Source organism: Brienomyrus brachyistius, chromosome 19 (genome assembly GCF_023856365.1).
Source record: "Brienomyrus brachyistius isolate T26 chromosome 19, BBRACH_0.4, whole genome shotgun sequence".
Classification (NCBI taxonomy): domain Eukaryota; kingdom Metazoa; phylum Chordata; class Actinopteri; order Osteoglossiformes; family Mormyridae; genus Brienomyrus; species Brienomyrus brachyistius.
This window is the reverse complement of record NC_064551.1, coordinates 900989-925881: the sequence shown is the minus strand read 5'-3', so window position 1 is coordinate 925881 and position 24893 is coordinate 900989. Positions and strand designations below refer to the sequence as shown.

The window sequence follows — 24893 nt, the reverse complement described above, 5'->3', positions numbered from 1 at the left end:
CTTCGTAACTAGAAAGTACAAGGTTATGCAAGTAGAACCGAGATGTGCTCGCAGGAAAAAATACATTCAGCAGTGCGCTGATTTTCTATTGGACTGGTCGTACTGGTTACGCAGTTCGCACGGCTGCCTGCCTGTCAATCACGGAAAGGGGCGCATCTGCGTTTCAGCACTACTGACAGCGCCATGCAAAATCTCAGCGATTCATTCCCCATCAACCACTTCAAATAAACTAGCGTTTTGTTTTGTCTGGATCCCATAACGGAATGAAAAGAAAAAAAAATCACATAACGTATAAAATATATAAAAACTACATAAAATATATAGGGTATACCCATACATGTACGCTTCGTTAGGCTAAGGCGTCCCAGACGCCGCTGGTTTACTTCATTGAATGACCAGCAGAGAAAAACACCAACTGCACACATATTATCAGGAGCCATTAAATAAGCCGCCATTCGTCTCTACAAAACACAATTAGTCTGAAGTCTTTTTCGGAGCGACGGCTCATACGAATGTGATTTTGTTCTGCCTAATCAACCCTGGGACATATTCAGATTTAGTTCAGATTTCGCGCAATCAACACCCTAGGTTATAATTTATAATTAAAATAACCAAAACAGAACAAAAATACACGAAGTACCGCCTTGGTTGCAGAAACAAAAATGACACCGAAATTACTATTATTTTGCATGTGCGGTAGTGTGGCAGCCCTTCACGAAATCGCATTTTAATCCTGTAACAACTATCCAGGTTAAAACTGTATTTGAAATGTTTGAAGAGAACGATTAAAAGTGAACAAAAACAGAAAATATGTCTAGTTTCGCCAGTTGTGTGTATTCAGATTTCGGTTTGAAGTATCTGGTACAGGAAGGCAGATATAGACAGATTTGTGGAAGCAGATTACGTCAAGGCCAAATACATTTTAAAGGTTAATTGTGATTATTATTTTCATAGTATATATGGTTCAGTTGAAGAAAATCGTAGCGGATATTTCTGCATGATGTTTGTTGGCCCCGTGGATACGTGAAAAGCGATTTCTGAATTACAATGAAATTGTAATCGCCATAAGACATTCCGTCGTATACCACAACCACAATTTAAAAACCCGCAAAACGTGAATTTTATTATGTCAGCACGTATGTGTGTGTTTTTTTTCTTGTAAATTGCAACAATTTGTACCTGTAATTGCTTTTCTTGACCAATTATAAGGAGTCTTAAGCTTAGTTTTACATGTCAGGTATCAATGAAGTAGATTTTTATGGAAATCTTAGAATGTAAAATTAAGATATAGTATTATAAAATACACCATAAAAGTATTCGAGGAAAGTGGTGAATAAATGTCTGACTAAACAAGGAAATTACATGCAATATGTTGACTTAAATTGCGGCTATATTGTGCCGAGTCTTGTTTTAATCAGTTCAGTAACTTTAAACCGATTCATTCGGCCTATATATGTAGAAGAAAAAGAAAACGATGGTTAGAAAATAATAATAAAAAAAAACTATTGGGTTCCAGCACTACGTGCTTTGACCCCTAAATATGATGAAGTGACGTGGAATATGCCTAATTGATTTATTAATCTATAATAAATTTGTAACGTTGCCTCAAAACTATTTTAAGCATATCTGAGGCAACATTGTTCAGCTGGGAACCGTATAAAATAATTTAAATTAGTCTGAACTGAATTTAATTGACGCAAAAAACTAAACAAATATATATAGTTCTGCTAAAACGTATAAGATGACTAGACATTAAGCAGTTACTGAAAGGTAGGGCCGGCTTGCCGAAGCTAAATATAAATATATGAAACTGTAAAATATAGAATGTGTGCGAAATAATTAAAATTTGCAATATAAAGGTTATATACATTTATATATAGACCTACCTTTCAAAGCAAACGTCCAGATAATTAGATTGCAAGACAAACTTGATACATTAATGCAAAATTCGTAGGCACTACGGTCTGGTCCAAACCTCTCGGTTCATGGCAGATAAATAAAGCACCGTATAATGGTGTAGCTTTTGGGTGAAATATTGAATAATGGTGAGTAATTTTTGAATAATGCACACCCTGTCAAAGTAATGTGTGGCCGGCAGCCTGAAAGTTTGGCAAATTGTTAAATCTGTAAACTTGCTCCCTGTCAGCCAATACACGTAGGGTCTCATTCACAGCGCGTCTCTCTCTCTCTCTCTCGACTTCTCTTCTCCTGTGACTCTCAGCCCAATTTCAGAGACATTTGCAAATCTTTCATTTGAGTGCAGCTATTTGGATTGCTAAAGGTGAGGGGAGTAAAGATGAAGACTGCATTAGGGAAGGTGGTGAGGGGATCAAGGAAAAGGACGGAGGAGATGATGAGGGGAGTAAGAGAGAGTAGATCAGAGGAGAAGGTGAAGAGAATGAGAGAGATGAGTGGAGGAGGGGGTGAGGGGAATATGAGAGAGAAGAGCAGAGGAGGAGAAGGTGAGGGGAGTAAGGGAGAGAACAGCAGTGGAGACGGTGTGGGGATTGAGAGAGCGAATAGCAGAGGAGATGGTGAGGGGAGTAAGTGTAGACAAAGCCCCTTGCCTTGTGCTTTCTGCTTCCTGTGATTATCATGACCTTGGACTGATAAACGATATATGATGGACATACGAATGTCACTGCCCCATGAGAGTGACTTGCGCTGGTTGGATTTTCACTTGCGCTGCTGACCTTGTTCTGTTGTCCTGTTCAGTTAGCAAAGAACAAAGATGCCCAGCCAGTGACATACCCACAGAGTGGAAAGGCTGTTATTTCTCATTCTGGGATGTCTCAGCTAGCTGGCGGTCAGACTGGAGAGCTAAGATTGTTCTCTGAATGCTTGCAGTGAGCAGCTCAGCAGGCTAAGGCTCTGCGTCTGTGATCAGAAGATCATCCATTCAAGTGCCGGCCTTGGGAGAACAAACACATATCTGCGGGCCCTTAACCCGCAGCTCCGGAGGTGCAGTATGTCAGCCGACCCTGTGCTGTGACCCCCCCTCAAGCTATGGAGAGCAGCATGGGCTGGACAAAGGGAAAAATTCCAATGTACCTGTACTTGTGCAAATGGTAAATAATGGATTTATCATTTGTAAGGATTCTAGAAGCAGATTCCCAGGCAATCCACTAAGGAGGAAATACTGCCAGTCAGTGGAAAAAGGTGTATGTCTGTGAAATAAGACCAAAGGCAGTTCATTTGGGAAGCCGTAATTTACAGTGTCAATTAAGTGAGCTTCTTGGTTATAGTGAAAGCAGCAAAAGTGGATTAATATGTTATGGATGGAAACACAAGATGATGCAGACCAGTTAGTGCTTTGAGCAAGAGCCTGCAGTACTAAAATTACTATAATATAATATAATATAATATAATATAATATAATTTTCAGTAATCAAATAAGAAGTGTAGCATAGAGCTCAGTAAGAATCACACAACACAAAGGGCCACTTATTACTCTTGCAGGTGATACTGTACTCACGCTGGACCTCACGTTACTCCGACTGGTGCATTAATCTTATACATACAGGTGTTACTGTACTCACGCTGGACCTCACGTTACTCCGACTGGTGCATTAATCTTATACATACAGGTGTTACTGTACTCACGCTGGACCTCACGTTACTCCGACTGGTGCATTAATCTTATACATACAGGTGTTACTGTACTCACGCTGGACCTCACGTTACTCCGACTGGTGCATTAATCTTATACATACAGGTGTTACTGTACTCACGCTGGACCTCACGTTACTCCGACTGGTGCATTAATCTTATACATACAGGTGTTACTGTACTCACGCTGGACCTCACGTTACTCCGACTGGTGCATTAATCTTATACATACAGGTGTTACTGTACTCACGCTGGACCTCACGTTACTCCGACTGGTGCATTAATCTTATACATACAGGTGTTACTGTACTCACGCTGGACCTCACGTTACTCCGACTGGTGCATTAATCTTATACATAAAGGTGTTACTGTACTCACACTGGACCTCACTTTACTCCGACTGGTGCATTAATCTTATACATACAGGTGTTACTGTACTCACGCTGGACCTCACGTTACTCCGACTGGTGCATTAATCTTATACATACAGGTGTTACTGTACTCACGCTGGACCTCACGTTACTCCGACTGGTGCATTAATCATACATACAGGTGTTACTGTACTCACACTGGACCTCACGTTACTCCGACTGGTGCATTAATCATACATACAGGTGTTACTGTACTCACACTGGACCTCACATTACTGACACTGGTGTCTTATTATATAGACAGGAGCTTGTCACTCACAATGGTGTCAATATTACATAGACAGGGCTTTACAGTAATCACAATGGTGTTACTGTACTCACACAAGGCCTTACAGAGAGGCTTCCTACCTCACACAAACAGTAAATTGTAATGTTTCACATTATCTTTGGTGGCGGGGGTGTGTGAGATGCTGTCTAGGTGTTAATATACACACACTAATGAGTGTGGCTGATATTAGCAGCTAGGCTCTATGGAAACGTGTCGCTTAGGTCAAAACCAATTATCCCAGGGTGAGCCAGTCTGATCTGCTATGTAACACTCCAGATTAAAATGCTCTTTAGTCTTCTAGGAAAGAGAGTAACCTCAAGGGGGGGATGTTTTTTCCCATGTCTCTAAATGTTTTTTTATAGTAAGGTAGGAATTAGCGCTAATGTAATTAGCACAGCATTAGTAGCTTGTTATAGCTTAATCTTCACACACAGGAGACACCCACTACTCTCCGAGTTCACCGAGTTCGTCCTCCAAGCCACACCTAGCAAAAACATCTGTCCTTTATGAACAGCAAATTACCATTTAGAGATATTTTTACCCGTCTACACACAGCATCAAATAGTTAAGGATTTTAGCGTCTAAAAGATTCCAACTTGCTTAGAAATGCATACTATGAACTAGATATCGAAATGAGTAACAAATGACTAAATATTTTGAATTGTTGAAAAGTAACTGGGCTGTAAGTCTAACAGAAATTATTTAAGGCTGCATTTGAATTGCTCACAGATCCCATGAAGAGTCTCGAATGACTCAGGGCTACTAGCTGCCTTGTGGTCAGGCCAGACAATCAGAGTCTGCATGAAGATGCTCACTGGCATGGTTCTGTGTGAGTGCAGCAGTGTGGGTCACTTTATCAGAAAGCATCTATGTATTACGACAAAATTCGGCTCCGTGCGTAAGATGTTCTCCTCCCTATTATAGGCACTGTACAGTCGGAGACGGACTGGCGTCTTACACCAGGGAATTCCTGAAGCTGGATATGTGGGTCAAGCGGAGCAGGAAGGAGAGAACACACTGGGTGCCCTCTACCCCCCCCCCCCCATATCACAGTGGCCAGCAGATAAATACACAGCAAATCACGACAAGCAGAGGAGCCCCAGGGAGACTCATCCGCACCCCAGCTGCTCTTACTCTGGCCCCCTGTAGGGGGCTCTCTAACTGCACTCCTCTTAGGGGCATGCCCCAGCCAGCTGCGGAGATTTTCCTGGAAATAATACCCGAGACGGCAGCACTTATACCTAACCCTGCGGTGAAAAGCAGGCAGCATTACTCTGTGCTCCACTGCACTCCTCTCCTCTACCCGGCCAGCGGTGGGTCACACAGCGCTCCTGAAAAGGAGGCCGAGCGCCACTGCACTCCTCTCCGCTACCCGGCCAGCCGTGGGTCACACAGCGCTCCTGAAAAGGAGGCCGAGCTCCACTGCACTCCTCTCCTCTACCCGGCCAGCGGTGGGTCACACAGCACTCCTGAAAAGGAGGCCGAGCGCCACTGCACTCCTCTCCGCTACCCGGCCAGCTGTGGGTCACACAGCGCTCCTGAAAAGGAGGCCGAGCTCCACTGCACTCCTCTCCTCTACCCGGCCAGCGGTGGGTCACACAGCGCTCCTGAAAAGGAGGCCGAGCTCCACTGCACTCCTCTCCACTACCCAGCCAGCCGTGGGTCACACAGCGCTCCTGAAAAGGAGGCAGAGCGCTACGGCACTCCTCTCCATGTTAACGTTACAGAGCACTGGCACCTCCCCGCCCTCTGCCTCCATGCTCACTGGGGGTCAGGGGCTTTTATTGGTGGTGGGGGGGGGGGGGGCACTTGTCAGTCACCTAGCAACACGTCTCCTGTCTCCTGATGCACTCTATAGTGCTACACTGACACAGTGCATTATGAGGATGAGCAGCACCCCCCCCCCCCAATACACAAAGCCTGAGGCCAGCGGGCCCCATGGGGGAAACGTCTGGCTTGTGATTGTCCATATAATGAGAATAATGTTCTTTTGGTTTCCTAAACATGGCCCTGTTAAGGCCTCACTTTTGTCACCTGCTGTTTGGACGGCCATCAGCGCTGAGAAAGAAGGGTGAATATGGAAAATACTCCAGCCTACTCTCTGCCCGTCCGAGGGCTTGGCCAGGAGGGGGAGGGGCTCAGGAACGTGGGTGGCGGCGAGGGAGCGAGGAGGAGGAGGAGGAGGAGCTCTCGTGTGCCGCCACGTGGGAGCATGCATGTATGTGGCTGTGACCCTGTTTCTGGTGGGTGTTGCTGTCATGGTCAGTGACATAGGAGTGTGCTTGATATTGGGGGGGCACAACTAAATAATGTAAATACAAAGGTCTGTTTATTGGGAGCTATGAATAAAGCCCAATTAACTATTGGGGAGGGGCATGTTTCCTCCCCACCCGCCCCTGTGCCTAAGCCCCTGGTCTTACTATCTGCAACCTGTCCATCACAGACACGGAGCATGAGGGCTCATGAACACCATGATCTCTGTGCTCACCTGCCTGCTGACACATGAAAATGCATGAGGCTGGAAAAAACATACAAATCTCTAAAATACATACAAAATCCGTTAAATAATTAAAAAATAATGTTATCAGTTATTGTCATGCAGAAGACAGTTCTTTCCTTGAAAAAAAAAAGGCTTCAAGCATGAGTCGTAGTTCCCATCTCACCTAAATGTGACTGTAAGGCAGGGGGGCCAATCTCATCCGCAAAGGGCTGGTGTGTGTGTAGGTTTTTGGGGTAACCTTTAGGTCAGCTGTTCAAACCCAGGTGTGAGGACTCTTCAGCCAATCAGTCCTCTAATTAGTAATCTAATTAGAGAGCTGCAGTGAAAACCTGCACACACAGCGGCCCTTTGCGGATAAGACTGGCCACCCCTGCTGTAAGGGTTCCTGTGCTGCCCTGAGCCCACTTTACCACAGGGAAGTTTGGTTCCCATGCTGCCCTGAGCCCATTTTACCACAGGGAAGTTTGGTTCCTATGCTGCCCTGAGCCCACTTTACCACAGGGAAGTTTGGTTCCTGTGCTGCCCTGAGCCCACTTTACCACAGGGAAGTTTGGTTCCTGTGCTGCCCTGAGCCCATTTTACCACAGGGAAGTTTGGTTCCTATGCTGCCCTGAGCCCACTTTACCACAGGGAAGTTTGGTTCCTGTGCTGCCCTGAGCCCACTTTACCACAGGGAAGTTTGGTTCCTATGCTGCCCTGAGCCCACTTTACCACAGGGAAGTTTGGTTCCTGTGCTGCCCTGAGCCCACTTTACCACAGGGAAGTTTGGTTCCTGTGCTGCCCTGAGCCCACTTTACCACAGGGAAGTTTGGTTCCTGTGCTGCCCTGAGCCCACTTTACCACAGGGAAGTTTGGTTCCTGTGCTGCCCTGTGCATCTCGTCGCTTTCGTGAAATTGCTTCAGGTTGAATCTTTACTTTGATGATACAATTTCTGTGTATTATTTCAATATCCTGAGGACAGGGGGTTGAATCTCATCTCTGCCCCCTGAGAATGAAGCTAGACTGAGAAAATGGAAGCACAGAAATAATGTCCTTGAGGGGAAATGCACTTACAACCAATTATGATCAGTTATTAAAACTGAATGAATCCACTTAAGGCCTGAATTATAAGAGCAGCTTGAATTTCGGAAATTACATAAATAACAAAAATCACAGCAGGGATGTGTTACACAATATGGATGGAGGAACATTAACCACTTTGCAACAAAGAAATCCATCAAAATGGTCAAATGTTTCTATTTGTACAGTAACAGGTCTCATAATAATTACCCCCTCATGAATGTCTATATACACTGCTCAAAAAAATTAAAGGAACAACTTTCAATAAGAATATACCAAGTCAATTAAACTTCTGGGATATCGATCTGGTCAGTTAAGTAGTGGAGGGGGTTGTTAATCAGTTTCAGCTGCTTTGATGTTAATGAAATTATCAACAGGTGAACTAGAGGGGCAACAATGAGACGACCCCCAACACAGGAATGGTTTAACAGGTGGAGGCCACTGGCATTTTTCCCTCCTCATCTTTTCTTACGGTTTTTTCACTAGTTTTGCATTTGGCGACGGTCAGTGTCACTACTGGTAGCATGAGGCGATACCTGGACCCTACAGAAGTCGCACAGGTAGTCCAACTCCTCCAGGATGGCGCATCAATACATGCCATTGCCAGAAGGTTTGCTGTGTCTCCCAGCACAGTCTCAAGGGCATGGAGGAGATTCCAGGAGACAGGCAGTTACTCTAGCAGAGCTGGGTAGGGCCATAGAAGGGTTCCTCCTGGTGCACGACAATGCCCAGGCTCATGTGTTGAGAGTATGCAGGCAGTTCCTGGAGGATGAAGGAATTGGTACCAGACAGGTTGGACGAGCGTGGGGGCCAAAGTCCAATAGAAGACCTCTGGGACATTATGTTTCTGTCCATCTGACGCCGCCAGGTTGCACCTCAGTCTGTCCAGGAGCTCAGTGATGCCCTGGTCCAGACCAGGGAGGAGATGTTGTCAGGCATGCATACAAGCACGTACTGGCCATACAAACTACCGAGTACGATTTTGAGATGCTGCAATGAAAATTTCGGCAGAATGGACTAACCTGCCACATCATTTTTGCACTTTGATTTTAGGGGCGGCAGCCCTCTGTGGGTTGATAATTTTCATGTCCATCAAATGCCGTGGCATCCTTTCCATCCTAACACATTACCCCGTCCATATCAGAATAGATATCCAGCATATTTTTTTCCCCATTGAGATCTGATGTGTTTTCAAAGTGTGATTTTTTTTGTGTGTTATAATTTATTGAGCTCTATCTATGAGCAATCACCTGCACTGGCCCCTATTAGGGTTAGCCACTTTGCAAGCTGACCTGCTGCCCTGATAGGATCACCCCCTCTGTCAGGGAGCCCAGAAAGGCCTGTAGCATGCTGCTTGCTGCAATGGGGGTGCCCCCGACTCCACTCTAAGGTTAATTATGAACGGCCGAGACACAAACCAAGCACCTGGAGGATCAAAAGTGTCTGCAGTGAATGCGGCATAATAAATGTACAGCCAGCCAGAGGCACAGTTAGGGCCACCCAAGTGACTGCATGCTCCAAAGTTCCTTCCGGAAGAATAGGGGGAAAAAACTGAAGGACGAAGATTACAGGAAGCTTGTTAACAAAAACCTTTTAGGGGACACAGCAGTCAGTCTGCACAACCACTCCAAGCGGCTGCATTCATTGGAGCTCTTTCTCATACTATTCACAGGGACTGCGGAATACTACAGTTCTACCCTTTTATTTGGCGCAAATATTTCCACCAAATGGGTGCGGATTGACTAGCTCTTTAAGAGTTAGAAACAGCTTAAGTATGCAGAGGTGACTGCTTGTCCACAGCGGAACCGCTTAACGTCGACAGACATCTCTTACAGTTTTCACTCTGGGGAAATTTTATTTCATATAAATACACTGATACTTAAACAGTGAACAAAACACCAATTCAGTTCTCCATTTACAGTTGATTAAACTCAACAAGAACAAACAATGTTTAATTCGATCACTCTAAAATAGCAACAAACAACCTGTACCAAATAATAAAATAAGTATTCAAACAACAGAGTGTCTGCATGCAGACGATATTGCACATAATGAATATTAACTACATGAGCAGAAGCTTGGAGTCACTGTCCTGGATCCCGACTTCATTGTAGCTTTTGTGCTGCCAGCAACAAAGCATCAGGTGCAGTAAAAGGAGAACAGAAGATGTGTGAATGTGAGGAAGGCAGATGTCTGCCCGGCTGCAGGCGGCCGCTGTGTGCGCACACCTTCATAAAGGAGAGATTCTGTGAGACCCCCAAATGCTGTCAGCTGTTCGGTCACAGCATGTGATCCCTGCGCAGTAACATTCATAACACAAAGCGGTTAATGGCAATATCATATTACTCTCGTATATTACTCCAGTCCTGGGGGGCTGGTGCCCTGCACATTTTTGGGTTTCCTTTCATTTAACACACCTGATTCAGCTCCTTGTGCTAATTACCACACAGCTCTTGAGCTGAATCATTTATGATGGAACAGGGAAAGAGCTAAGCTACACAGGGCTCCGGCCCCCCAGGACTGGATTTGGGCAGCCCTGCTCTTGGGGCAGGGGGCTGGTCAACCTTAAATACATAACTGAAGGCCATCATCCTGACAGAGGCTGAAACTTACCTCTGGGTGGCAGACAAACCGATTCACACCCATGACAGCCAGTCTACCGGGCCTCTCTGAGAGAAGCATAGTATGATGACCAACAACCACATACAAGCCGATAGGCTGCTCCTATTCCTACACCAAACATGTCAGCTGTCATTGTCAGGTCCAGAGACACAGCACAGACTTCCCAGAATCCCCTGCTGCCCAGTCTTTTACAACCACCCCCCCCGACTGCGAAAGGTCTTTACTCCAGTGATACCACATATCAGCTTACGCCGCTTCAGTGCGAGATGCGTTTCATTTTGCTCTTTTTAGCCAAACGATCTGGCTTTTCGTCTTTCAGAGTGACTTAGGTCTAAGTCGTGCTTGGGCACAAATGAAGTGCCGGCTATTCCTGATCACAGGAGAAGCCTGGAGATAAATGATTAATTTGATCACAGTAATGAAAACACATCCATTCAGAGGCTCCTCCCACAACACACGTAACCAACAGGACGGAAGTTTCAGTACATGCTTAACAAGAAACATTACAAGTTCAACACAGGCAACAAACAGGATTTTCTGGAGTAAGTGTGAGATTTACTGGCAAATAACATGCTTCACTTACAGTGAAAAGGGATCAAGACAGTTCAGAGACCCTTATATATCCCGGGAAGCAGACACTGGCCGTTCTCCCATCACTCCTATAGACTGCGCCCAATTTGACAACCTGTTCTTCCATAGCCGACAAAGTAATGATTGTGCCGTAAGCAAATTTTACGGAGCTAAACATTTCTCCTGACTCGAGGCATTTCAAAGCTTGAATTTCAAGATCTCTAAATATATGCGGTGATTGCGTTTCACAAAAAAACGCGCATTAAAATGTCAGTGTCGCAATGGTGACTGCGCGCATGACAAAGACAAGGAGGGAAAGAAAAAATAGAGACTTTTGTTGCTGCTGGCCTGAGAGGACAAAGGCGCTGTTCACACAGGCCGTGACACAGCGAACTCAGTCACCCAAGAAATATACTTGCTTTATGTGGCAACAGCTAACTGTCAGTGCAAGGACTGATCACCGGAAGAGAAAACAGCAGACTTTTCATATTGTCACCGAGGGAGAACATTGACATGAAGGCATCAGTTAATGAGCATGATTTGGGAGGGAATTTATGAGACCAAAAGTATCAGCTGGTAAATGGAGACGAGAGAAGCAGGATCAAACCTGAGGAAAGAGAGTAAAGAATCTTAAAGTACAGGAGTAAATGAGAGCAGCCAGGCCTGTATGTGAGGGTGAGTTGGGATGGGGAAATGTGGAGGGAGGGGAGAAATACACACTGTAGGTTTACATCCCCCCCATAGAACAACACTGAAGAGAGCTTTGGCACCACCTAGCAGACACCAACGCAACTGGTGAAGTGACTCCCGGGATTCATGGCGAGCTCAGCCCTCTTGGCAACATAAATATGGGTATTTAGCGGAACACAGGCCAATGGTGACAGCGCTTCTCTGGTTGGTGGGACTGTTACACACCATGGCTGTTTTCACAGCAGGAGCTCCCTACTCCTGCAGACCACTCCTTCCCGCGCAGGTCACAGACACGTTCAGGTAATGGGGGACTGCGGTCCACCCCCCCATGCACCTCGACACCCCGCTCACTCTCGCTCACACACTTCATGGCATGGAGTACCCATACTTGCACAATGCTTCACGCTCAAGAGTTCACGTGGGTCACATGGCATTTCATTAGTTTTACCTAGAGGCAGAGGAAGGACACAATGGAGCAGAAGGGTAGTAATCCATTTATTTAGTGGCACATTTTGCAAACTAGAAATTTATTCTCAAACTTATCAGCAAAAAAAAAACAAAAAACAAAAAAAAAACAAACAAAAAAAAGAAAATAAGCAACAATCCACAAGCAAGGAATGCAATTTGTTCAACCGACTCCAAACGAATAGTACAGTTGTAAAGTTAGGAAAGAAAGCTTTTCACAATCTCTCTCCTTTGGAATAAGTACATTATACAAAATATACAATAATTCAATAATTGAGCCTTTGTGTAAAGTCAATCACAGGAGACTTCTAAGTAGCAGACAATTTACTATAGAATTACAATCTAAATACAAGAAAGTATCCCTGCAGGTGAATGCAGAGGCAGATCTGCACACACACAGAAATACATGCTCAGGTGTTTGTTCCGAATGTTAAACACGACTCCAATTACTAATGTATCACGTCTTTAAAAGGATCGTCAGCCACATGCGTCCCAGGCATTGAGAGGGTGCTCCGTCAAACCATTTAAAGGTAAACTTTTCAAACACATACCCAGCAATAGACACGTTTTCTTTTTTCCCTTGACCAGAATACCACAGAGCAAGTTGAGTTACTTCTCAGATAAGAAACTAGTCTTGCAGGTGCTAGGATAGAGTTAATTTAGTAAGGCAAAATGGTGAGCTTATCAGTGAGGTTAGGGGGAGGGGAATCTACAGCTTCACTGGAGGAAATTTATACAAAAGCCAGATAGACTGAAGGTCACCAGACAGAACTCCAAAAACTGTAGATGACTGTTGCCTGTATAATTTTAAACTGGCTACTTGTACTGGGACCCCGTCATTAACGCCAATAAGCAAAACCAATTAAAAATTTCACCCCCACCCATTCATCACAAAACCCCCATAATATCCATATCAGTGCAAATAGACAAATTTTTATTATTCAATAGTGGTTCAGCTTCCTAATAAGTTAACTCAAGTAATTGTTTTGAATATATTATTTTTGCATTTCCTAATAATTTCCCATTTTAATTGGTTGTCTAAAGAAGCAAAAAAGGGACCTCGTCCAATTTGAGGAGTAACAATATAAAACAAGCACTCAGCAACCAAAAGAAATGCTCTAAAATGGACAGCACTGTATTCACATGAAGGTGACGTGTGCGGGACTGGCGATGAACAGCACAGGGCGCAGCGAGCACTGCTCAGCACGTCTCCCCAGGCAGCAGCTAGGGGGCAGCGTGCTCCCCACAGCCGCTGGCCGGCCGGCCAAACACACAGAGGGGGACGAGGGAACTGAACTCATGAGGTACTGTCGTTAGCCGTGCTGCGAGATCAGCAGCGCAAAAAAAAAAAAAGCCATTATCCACGGGGCCAAATCAGACTTGATGATGTCGTCAGTTTTAGAATTCATTCCTGTCACTCAGCTCTGTGTAGGATGGGTTAAGGGAGATGAGTCAAGCTATTGTAAGGCCAGGCCACTAAAAATAAGAATGACAGCAGAAATGAGAAGAAACTTTAGATATTTAAACCACACCCATTGAAAACATTGTGTAGAGATCAAGCAGAACAGTGACTAGAGCACACTTTCCATTTAGCATGAAAAACACAGCAAACTTCCAGCTGTACATGCACCCACAGGCAGCCTATGCCTCTGCAGAAAGTGTAACATACAACTCAGTGGGATTTCCAAAAGGACATAAAAGGGTTCCAGTTTAAAAAAGAGGGAAAATACTTCCGGTGAACGAATCTTTTACGTGTAGAGAGGAGGAGGAGGAGTTAGACTGGAGAGGCTTTCCCATTTCATCTGCTCACATACAACACAAGAGGTCCATAGGGAGAGCGTCTGAGGAGGAGTTGTGCACCTCCCCGGCCACGACGAGGAGGTCGACGAAACACGAGGACAGGGGAGGACCAGACGCACGCAGGGAGGGAGAATGGCAGCGTCCACTTTGGCAAAAAACCAGCAAAAGGTCACTAGATCCCCATTCTGGCAATTGGCTGACATGGAGCTCACTGCGCAGAAGCGTCCTATGATGGGTACTACACAGGCAAGGTCAGGCACATGGACCTCGAGCCCAAGAACGGACCTCAGCCCAAAAGCCGCAGGAGGGTAAACACCGGAACGATGGCCTCTTATTCATAAGATCGGCCACCATGAGTGCAGCAAGCGCGATGGGCCCAGCTCATTACATACAAAGCAGTCTATTAAAACTAACATCAGCACACTCATTTAAAAAGAGCACAAGAGTTCGCAGTGATCTTCACTGCTTGGGGGTGGTGGGGGGGGGGTGTTAGTATTAGATTGTCAGCTGTCAAATGTAATTTTTTTCAAGACCAGATCAAGAAAACCATGTGTTATGTTCATTCCCTTCGCATTTTCCTTAACAGCGACAGCATCTAGTAATACTAATCTAAGAATTATTTAGGTCAATAACAAAAAAATTCAAGTCACGTATGTACACATTGCATTTAGGACAAAAGTGATTCAACTGTCAAAATGTACTACTGTTAAATATAGCTTGAGTCAGCAAACTGCCTTTAGAAAAAGGAATGGGTTTTTTTTAAAAAAAAAAAAAGAAAAAAAAAACAAAAACACAAATGGACCCCATCATAGCAGCAACACCTGTTACCCCGAACGACAACAAAGCACAGCAAAGCAGGGCAGGCTGTGCTGCCTGAGCCAGCACAGGGTGTTACTGCACAGCAGAGTTCCCGGGATTGGCAGATTTGTTCATCAGTCTGGTTTTCAGAAAGCACAGGCGGAGGAGGCGGGTGCCAAAGTGTTGCTTGTGACTGGGGGCTTGTTTGACCGGGAGTTCACACTGCAAATCTGTGGCTGCTCCTTCAAAGACAGACCCCCCCTACTATCAGAAGAACTGAATTATGATCATAAAAGTAATAAAACTATTAACAGAAGAATATAAACACCTAGTTCAGTTCAGGCGCCTGAGTTTAGTGCCTCCTCCCCCGGAAAGAGCGTAATCTGGATCAGAATGTTTGTGGAGGTTTTTCTTTCTTAATGAATACCGAAGTGGGTGGGGCATGTAAAGACAGTTAGTGTCGCTGCGGTATGAAGAAGCAGAGGAGCCTGACTGCAGAGCAGCCTGACTGCAGAGCAGCCTGACTGCAGAGCAGCGTGCGGATGCAGGACAGGCCGGGGACTCCTCAGCGGACAGACACACAGACCGTAACACACAGAGGCGCGCGAACAAAGCACGCCACCACAAAGGTCGTAGTCACAAGTCATGATTCTGTAAATTTATAAAGCTTACTCTGCTGTGAACTTAGACATTTTACCCGTTTCTTAAAGGACCACTGACTAAGCTGTGGGAGCAGCGGAGCACTAGCAGATGTGAGGGGGCGCTGGAGGACCCCGACGCGCTGTCTTCCTTAGCTTTTACTCAAGTTCACGCCTGATGAGAGTACATTGTGCACAAGGACAAATGCACTTCACATAAACGAGCACAACGGGGGGGAGGGGGGGGGGTGGCAGAGCAGAAGCCTCGAATGTCAGTACAGCAAAGAAGTTTGCAAATTCATGAACTAAAAACAACAACAACAACAACAAAATAGCCTTGCATCAGCTTGGTGGCAGAGCATACCAGTGTGGGCTTAAAAGGACATGGCGAAAAGGAGGAGGGGAGGGGCGGGCAGTGCCGTGCCGTGCCGCCTCCCCCCCGGGCAAACGGTAGTTGTATGGTGGGGGCTGTGTGGGGTGGCCCCCCCCCAGCCGCCGCTTGTCGCCGCCTCTGAACGGAAAGCCTTGGGGGCAGGTGGCCGGCGAAGTGGCTCATGAGCGCAGGCGGTCTTGGTGGGGGGGGCTGTGAGTAAGCTCTGTGCTAGGGGAGGTGTGGGGAGGCCGGGGCCACGTTACCACATGTCGGCGGCCGAGGCAGAGTCCTTCAGAGAGAGGGAGGGAGGGGGGAAGAGGCCTTTAGTGTAGCCAGGCAGCCCCTGCCACTGCTGCTGTCTGAGCACTGAGGAGTCAGTCCATGAACACATTCAACCAGATCTCGTGTGCAGCATGTGTGCGACAGCAGAGACAGACAGAGATGAAAAAGGCGCGGGTCACTTATAAAGGGGCAGGGAAACAGCAATGGGGGCGTGAGTATGGCTAAGAATACCGAACAGCACAGAAATGGCACAGATCGGACCTCAAAACACCTACCAATCACTTCAGCAGCACAGGACGACATTTACATAAAACAATACTGACAGGAGACTGTACTCGAACACCATGTGACCACGATCAGAAAAGCACAGAGCTCGGGCGGGACTTTGATCCCCCTAATTTACACTCAAATTTACACTTTAACCAAAAGCGCCATTCAGAAAAATCAGAGCATTATGTCTTTCCATGGCAGTTCAAGTGATGCACACTAATGCTTTTGAAATATGGGGCATTTATACACCAAGGGGTTTATTTCTATAAGAAAACCAATGCATGTTATCCATAAGCAGCTGCATAATCTAACTTATCCTCCATCATACTGACATAACCTTTAGATAAAAAGGGTGGGGAAGGAAGAGTTACTTACAGTGTCTTCACTCCGACATGGGTTCAGTCTGTTGTATACGGCTTCAACGACACTCCGTCTGCAGTGAGGGAAACACAGAGGGCACTTAGGTCCCTGCCCACCTGCGGCAAAAACCACCGCGAGTCTGGCGGCAAAAAACAAGCAAGACCTGTAGCCCTCGCCAGATCAGTCTGGAGGAATCGAGAGGCCGGTCGCCATGTGAACGCGGTTCAAGCTTGCTTATGCAAATGTAAGAACAGCAGAGAGGACAGCAACTCAACACGGCCGTATGAGTGAGACGGCTCGATCTGATGCTACAGCCCACCTAATGATCAGCTCAGAGCCAAAATGTCTGCCAGAGCGCCAGCTGATCGCTAGGTTACATGTCCGCCGTCTGTAAGTCACATGAGACGTGACTTTTAAAGTATAATGCTGTCAGTCAAAGTCAGCAGGGCCAATGTCCCTGTCAGGGGGGAACACAGGTTATCTGCAAGCAGTTAATCATTAGCAGCCCCTGCCAACAAGCCAGCTCTTAAGTTACAATCACCACTGATAGGTCAGCGTTTGACAGACCAGGGGTCTAACAGCCTATCAGTGTCATCATTAGTCAAGCGTCTTCGGTCACACGCAAGGAGGAAAAGCTGAGCAGAAACCGGACGAGAGACGGGCGTCGTTTCTGGATGGACAAAGCGACAAACGGGGACACTCACTTGCTGGCCAGCTCGCCTCCCGGTGGCAGGTTGGGGATGCTCTCTGTGGCTAACGTGCGCATCACGTGCACCAAGTCCGGCACGTCCTCTTCACCTTGTTTCTTAATGATCTCTGAGGAGGAGGTGACTTTTCGTTAAGAGGGTCGCATGAAGTACACAGCTGGAACTTCAGACAGGCGGAAGCCAAGACACTGACGTCATGAGAGCAGTCAGACTTCACTTGAGCAAAGAGAGACAGTGGCAAAAATCACTAATGAATCCGTGTCAAATCTGGCTCCTCTTAAAAAGGCCCTAATGTGGTCAGGCAATATACCACATTTCCAATGATGAAAGCAATAAGCCAACAAAAATACAGCCATTAAAATGCAGCCGAAAAATGTCACAAATGATTCTCAATTCTCACTAACAGTATGCTACAGTAGGGGTGAGTGATATGGACTAAAATATCATCGTGCTATTTTTCGCTTTTTGAACGGTGATAGTATTATCAAAGTATTACTTTTTCCCCCCATGTTTTGGGAGGAGCAAGTCCTGCCCCTTTATGTAAATAAAAAAGATAAAGCATATTAAGTACAACTTAATTGCTTACAGTTTGGTATAGGCGGTCTTACTTCGAAAAGATGACATATGTAATGTTCTCTTATATTAATTTTTTAATTGTAAAAACGTGAACTGAATGACAAGACGCTTCAGACCAAAAAAGGTGTGCGATTTTTCATTTTTCAGGGCTACCATGGCAGGGTTAAAAAAAAACATGAAAATAAAAGCTTAAACAAGGCAACTCAAAAGAAACAGGAGAAAAGTAAATAAGGGGATGGAATTAAAGCTAAAATTCTGCTCTGAAGCAGTGCTGTGTTGACTGAAGTGTCTTATAAATAACTTATTTTTGAAAACTGCAAACCCAGCACATTAGACACCGATGAATTAGTGATAGCCAAACCCCTAACCCAACAGCAATTGCGCGTCACTCACTACAGCACAGTGTCCTAGTCACGCTACAGATTATTTTAGTGACAGAAATGAGCTGGATAAGGACTAAACTCCAGCCACAGATTATAAGGGTAATTACAGTGAATATGACAACTGCATCTCTGGTTTGCTACAGAAAAATCTCCTTTCAGTAGCTACATGAAAACTGCAGGACTCGTCCATTAATAAAATAGGTACAGACAAATCTAGCTGTGAGTTAACTGAAGCATGACTTCCTATGTCTCACACGATGACTAACTGACATGTTCCCATCTCCAGCACACTGGAACATGTGCTGCAAATGTACTGCTCCCCAGCCACGGCCTCTCTCAGCCCTGACTACAAAACAGAGGCAGCCTCGAGGACTAAAGACTGGCAGAGCCCCACAGAGAAACCCGGGATGTGCTCCTCAACTGTTACCCAACCCATTGGCTCTCAAGCCGGAGCACTCAGACAACCCTCCTCCAGGCATTTAATGTTTACGTTCGCCCACCTTGCATCTGATTCAACTAATTAACCACTCAAGCCGTTTATTGCTTGAACCAGGTGTGCTGCTGGCGGAGCACAAATATGTGGAACTGCAGCAGGTCTCTGAGACCTGAGAACCACATGCTTAACTACAGCCATGCAAAAGTTTGGGAGAAAAAGCACGTGCTGTAAAAAGAGGCTGGAGACTGCATCAGACTGGAACCAGGAGCAGGTTCGCCAATTCGGCGCTAATTCAAGCAGGTTCCTGTTTGAAAACACATCACCGACTACAACTTAACATGCCTGTTCAAATTGAGAAAAACATACAAAACACATTATAAGCTCTCAGTAACTTCCCACTGCAGTGCAAGTTAAAACACACATCAAAGCTGGATGACTTGCGTAACCAAAGAGCCTAACTCAAATTTAACAAATTATCTCAGGTCTATGAAACTAGTTTGAACTCGCAATGCTGAAATGAATTAAATTCCCCGCATTTCCTCAGAACAATAAAAGCAGAACGGCCAGTCAGACAGATCCATACGGCATCTAGCATGTGAAAAACCAGGCACTGCGATCTGCCAAATAATACATACTTATGTTGGTGAAAACGGATTTGACCACGTAACTAACGCAAGCAATTTAAAATATTCTTCCACCATGTACATTTTAACAGATCTGACAGAAAATAACTCAGGTCTATTTGGATTAAAGCCAATAAGCCAAGAAGGGTGTAAGAGGTAAGCACACATTCCGGGGTGGAGGAGCACAGATAGAGACACGCAGCTTGACTTTACACTCCTGTGGACATATACAGAAGACTGAAGGCTTAATGTACCAGCAGCGGTTTCAGCACAAAGACTTTCTCAACAACCCAACGGCTTCATCGGCGTGTGGTTTAATGCGACTTTACTGCAGCCACAGATAATGAATGCAAACCCAAATAAAACCACCCAGCTGTAAACAGGGATGGTGTTTCCTTGCAGGACAGCCATGTAAACAGAGTCTGCACATCCCACAAAGAAATCCCTGAAGTCAAATTAAATGACAAGTCCTGCAATCAGACAGTTGTCACAATACCTGCAGTTTCACACAGAAGAGAACATGGATGTTAGTCATGGTGAATATGCAATCAGTAAAGGTTCTTATCTTGAGGAGGGGAACAGACTGCGTCACGTGCAAGATTTGAGAAGCTGATGGCTTAAATGTGAATAAAATGAATTAAATGTGCATTGAGAACTTCAAATCGGGGTATTTTTACGTCTTGAGAAGCCGATAAATGGCCACTTTGAGAATCAGAAAAAACATCAGCAAACTACCAAAGCATAAAAATCCACAATTTACAAAATAAAAAGCAGGGAAAAGGCATGTTTTGCTACTGGAGTTACAGCAACTTTGATGACTGACTCTCCAGAAAATTAACCGTACAATGCAAGAAGCTTTACTATGTCTGGTTTTTCTGAATAACATTTTCAATTTGCTTAATTTCTAACCGAAATGGAACGAATGATGACCTTTAAAATGAAGCCTTTAACTACAGGAAATGAGACACTGAAATGGAAATGTTTTTTGCACTTTCGTAACATACACTTATCGTAGATGACAACTGTTTTCTCCTCCAATACAGAAATAACACATACAGATGTCTACAGGAATTAACATAGTTCAGCTGTATAATCATAAAATAAGTCCTCTCAATATGACATCATCTCAGTACGACAGCCAACCCCCTGCTACCCACACAGCAATGCAGCTTGAACTGCTCTACACTGATTAACCTAATTGGGCCTTAAAAATGTTAGGCTTAATTGGGGCTCTGAAGGTACATGTATTGGTCACTCGCCGTATGGTTACATCATTTACGGTTTGAAAGATAATTAAACAAACAAATACATTTCTTGCCATGGGCAGAAGCTAAATTCACAAGCAGATATTCAACACAGAAGACATTATGCTTGTAGTGGCTTTGAGCTGGTCATAGCTAGTGCTGGTTATGGTCAGTTATGACTGGAAGTTTGGGAACATTTCAGCTTCCCAGTGAACTACACCAGCAGCGGAGAGAGTAGTTTATAAGACCTAGACTGTGCGTCGGCTCTCTCAACATGCTGCCGGAAAGAGATTCAGCATGCTAACTCATTTCAGACGACATCGTTCAAGTGTGTGTGGATAGGGCAAGGCAGTGTCCCCCCCCCCATGGCATTTAAGGGGGCAGGAAATTCACAGGAGGTTAAAAAATTACAAGGATGGGTACAAGGATGTTTACAGTTGCAGATACACAACCGAACTTGGCAGCAGAGATGGTGGTATTTCAATGGGACTTATTTAATTATGATTGTCATTATTCAGTCTTATTTTAATTTTTTTAATTAAATTCTTTATTTTTATTGTCTGCAAATAAGCATCTCTGAGGTTTTCTCATTAATACACACTGACAGACGAGCCGTCTTTGGTTTACAACTGTTTCTACTCGTGTCTGTAGCTTTAATAACACATTTCAAAAGAACTGCTGTTTTGCCGGGTCTACTGACATTACATGGAACCATGAAGCCAAAACTGAGGTTTGTGCTGAACCTTCATCTTGTGCTGATACCCACTTAGGGTTAATAGGCATGAGGCTGCATTGCACCGAATCTAAAGTTTTAGAGGTCGGCATTTTGTGTATATTACAAGTATGTTGGGTCACGCAGACTAGACACTATGTGACGTGGGACATTCACAAGCTCTTCGGAGGCTTTACCTTCCACTTTGCTTTCCAGGTACTTATCCAGCTCCGCCTCTTTCCTCACGGCTTCTGGAGAGATCTTGGGTGCACCAGGAAAGCAGATCAGCACCACACTCATGTTGTCCCGGCTCCCCTGTACCAAGAGGGCACAACCAGCTCGGTCAGGCCCTTCTCTGCTCCAACGGTAACCATCAGATTTTAGGAAAATGGCACCATTAAACACACATGCGTTCTGCTGAAACAGCCTGAGGGTAGAGTACCGAGTCTGACCAATTACCCAGATCCATACACTGTGGCAAGGGAGATACTGATGTCTCCTTTTTTATTTGGGGTCTTGTTTTGCAGGCCACAATTAAGCCCCTTGTTTGTTTGTAACCCCTTATTATTTGAATTCCCCTTATTAAACTACCCCTGTTACTGCAGGAATGATTTTTATCATTAAAAAAAAAAACAAAAAAAACATGTGCGGTCACAAGCTGGGTTTGCTGTAGGAAATCATATTTTCTGAGATCAGCTGTGTTTGACTATTACCCAGAAATTCAGAAACTTTTACTGAACAGGATATCCGAGACCGTTTACCTTGTATAGACAGGTGTCCACTATCTCATTGCACACTCTCTCTAGGTCCTCAGTCACCTCCAGCCTCGATCTGACAAAGTCGCACAGTTCCTCGTTGGCCATGACATCCCAGATGCCGTCGCAGGCCAGCACGATAAACTCGTCAGCGGCCTCCGATCTTTCAATCTCGTAAACTTCGGGCTCTGGTGACACCAGCTGCTCCGTGGGGCCCTTGCCGTGAACGCACTTGTAGTCAAAATCTCCAAGGGCCCGTGAAACGGCAAGGGAGCCGTTGACGCGTTGGATCATGACGGAGCCGCCGGCATTCTGAATGCGCTCCTTCTCCAGCGGGTTGCTGGGCTTATGGTCCTGCGTGAAGAAGTGGACCCGGCCGGCACGACTCAGCAAGCCCCGAGAGTCGCCGCAGTTGATGAAGTAGGTGTGCCGCGGCGAGAGAAGCACGCCCACGGCGGTGGAGCCGCTACGGTCGGCGCCGTGCTTCTTCTCGGAGATGGCGCGCATGTGCTCGTCGATCTGCAGGAAGCCCGTGCGGATGCCACTCTTGACACTCTCCACCGACGGCTCCCGCTCACCGCCGCGGAAGTCGGGGTTGCTGGTGATGTGCTCCAGCAGGTGCTCGCAGCAGTAGCGAGCTACCTGCGAGCCGGCGTGCCCGTCGTACACGGCGAAGAAGGACCAGGGGTCCAGGCCGTTGGGCAGCCCGATGACGGCTGTGTGGGCGTCCTCCATCTCCACTCGCCAGCCTTGCATGCTGCTCAGGCCATAGCGGAGGCCGTTGCCCTCTCCGTGAGCGTTGTGCTTCTCCATCTTTGGCTTGTCCAGGAATGCCCCCATTGTCACCTCCTTCTAGTCAACAAAGCAAGAATGAACAAGCAGATAACTTTTAGCCAAGGATCAGGACTTACCATTTCACTTACAGTACAAGAACATACTCTTAAGCACTTCATAAAAAAAATATATATATATATATATATATTTCTGCTCTTAGCAAAAGAATTCACACAAACTTACCACCTTTAAAAGACAGCACCCCCTTACTACTACTGAAAAGTAAAACACATTTGCCAGGTACAAGAGAACCGCAAGCATGAAATGCGACACCAAAGTCATCCCACAATCTACAACGTGATTACATATTTTAAATATGGGAAAAGGGTGCTACTGGGAGTGAAGAAACATTGAAAAGCATTCTCAGGCTGGCTCCCTTACCAAAATTGAAATAAGGTCAAATTAAAGATGAGAATGACAGCGATCGGTTGTGGCGATGACAGCTGTCATGCGGGGCTATCAGGGGGTGGGAGGCCCGCGGTTAATATGCCAAACAAATGCAGATGCGTTACAACAGTGAGTATTTATCAGTCAAAGATAATATTCGGCAAACTGCTGATAGCCAAGAAAGTACATCCTTCACTTCTGTCCGGATACTACCTACTTGCTGGTGACAGAAACAACCAAATGGCAGCCGTAAAGTTTGGACACTATTAAACATTAGGCAATATGCGACAGATATACTGACCAACAAGCACCTAATATTAAGCAAACGACAGATTTTCGTAATTAGGGGATAATCACGTTATTTACACAGTTATTAATAGACATGACAAGGTAAAGGCTAACATCTATCTTGACTGAGCGAGTGAACGTGGTTACTCAGCAGGCTAGCTTAGCCGGCTAATTCAGCGCCGCTCCGCGTACACATATTCACTACCAATAACTGGTATCGGGCTCGGACTGGTGCTCTAGTTAAGCCTGGTGTGCATCCCTCTCCTCGCCCTCCCTGTTTCTCCCTCTCACACACCTACACACACGGCCCCGCGGCGGCAGGCCCCGAGCCGCGGTCCCTCAGGCCTCAGCGCCTCCTGTCACTCGGCTCCGTCCCCACGGCCTGCTCATCCGCGCTCCCTTCCCACTGCGGCCCCGCGTTAGCCAGCTAGCCGCGGTACTGCTGACTTACCCGAATCTCAAACGAATTTATGCGTTAAAAAAGAGGGGAAAAAAGAAAAAAGAAGCACACAAAGGCGGCGGGCTGGATAAGTAAAGCGGCTGTGGTATAGCGACGGCGGAGAGAAACGCCGAGAAAGAGAGACGGACAGAAACCGCCGTCAGCGCATTTAAATCGAAAAAGAGACCGGCTCTCCGCTATGGGTGAGCCTCACTCGCATCACTTCGACCTCTAAGGCGACAAGAAAACGCGTTGAAAGGTCATTAGCTGGTGCCCTGGTTAGGTTTTAGGCCGGCGTGTGCTCAGGTGGGGGGAAAAAAAGCCCTAAGCTCGGAGCTCTACCCCAGCGTCCCTGTGAGAAAGCCCGCAACCGTAACCTCCGCAAAGTGCGTAAGGTGCGTAAGGAGCGTAACAGTGGCTCCGAGACCCGGATGTACACACTGCAGGCCGTAGGCGTGAAACCATTACATCACCGCGAAGGCGTATAAATAGATCGCAAGGATGGCGTGGTTGTTGTCAACAGAAAACCCATGTACGGGGAGAGGGTGGTGTTTGTGCAGCAATAGTACAGCATGTTAAGATTTGAAACGGTATTCTAACGATGACAATGCTGATATTCGAGTCATTTCTGAAATATTAATATTAAAGCTATTAATAAATGTTTGAAATTATATACACTGGAGTTACAGTAAATTACGAATATGTTAAACGTTTGTTCGACCACGAAATATTTTCAATCGAGTGTAATGAATTTATCTAATCATTATTGTTCT

The 24893-nt window shown here is 45.7% G+C and overlaps 1 protein-coding gene and 1 long non-coding RNA gene across 13 annotated transcripts in view; one reads left to right on the top strand and one right to left on the bottom strand.

The window, feature by feature from the left end:
- Positions 1–3205: 3205 nt before the first annotated feature.
- The window catches only part of LOC125714442 (uncharacterized), a 78358-nt gene continuing 56670 nt past the window's right edge, over positions 3206–24893 (top strand). The window contains exon 1 of the long non-coding RNA XR_007383699.1: positions 3206–3217. This is a non-coding gene — a long non-coding RNA (uncharacterized LOC125714442). The remainder of the gene's footprint in view (positions 3218–24893) is intronic.
- On the bottom strand, positions 12233–24607 carry LOC125714438 (protein phosphatase 1A). 12 transcript variants are annotated; one of them, XM_048985055.1, is made up of 7 exons: positions 23977–24607; positions 23190–23462; positions 22179–23024; positions 21615–21732; positions 17441–17552; positions 16752–16809; positions 12233–16113 (listed from the first exon to the last, which is right to left on the bottom strand). In XM_048985055.1, the coding sequence occupies exons 2-7, from the start codon at positions 23286–23288 to the stop codon at positions 16084–16086; spliced, it is 1263 nt and encodes a 420-aa protein (XP_048841012.1). In that variant the 5' UTR covers positions 23289–23462; positions 23977–24607; the 3' UTR covers positions 12233–16083. The 12 variants fall into 12 exon arrangements, with proteins under 12 accessions (XP_048841012.1, XP_048841016.1, XP_048841017.1 ...); XM_048985059.1 differs by having other exon boundaries at positions 23388–23462; positions 23977–24606; XM_048985060.1 differs by having other exon boundaries at positions 22179–23021; positions 23388–23462; positions 23977–24606.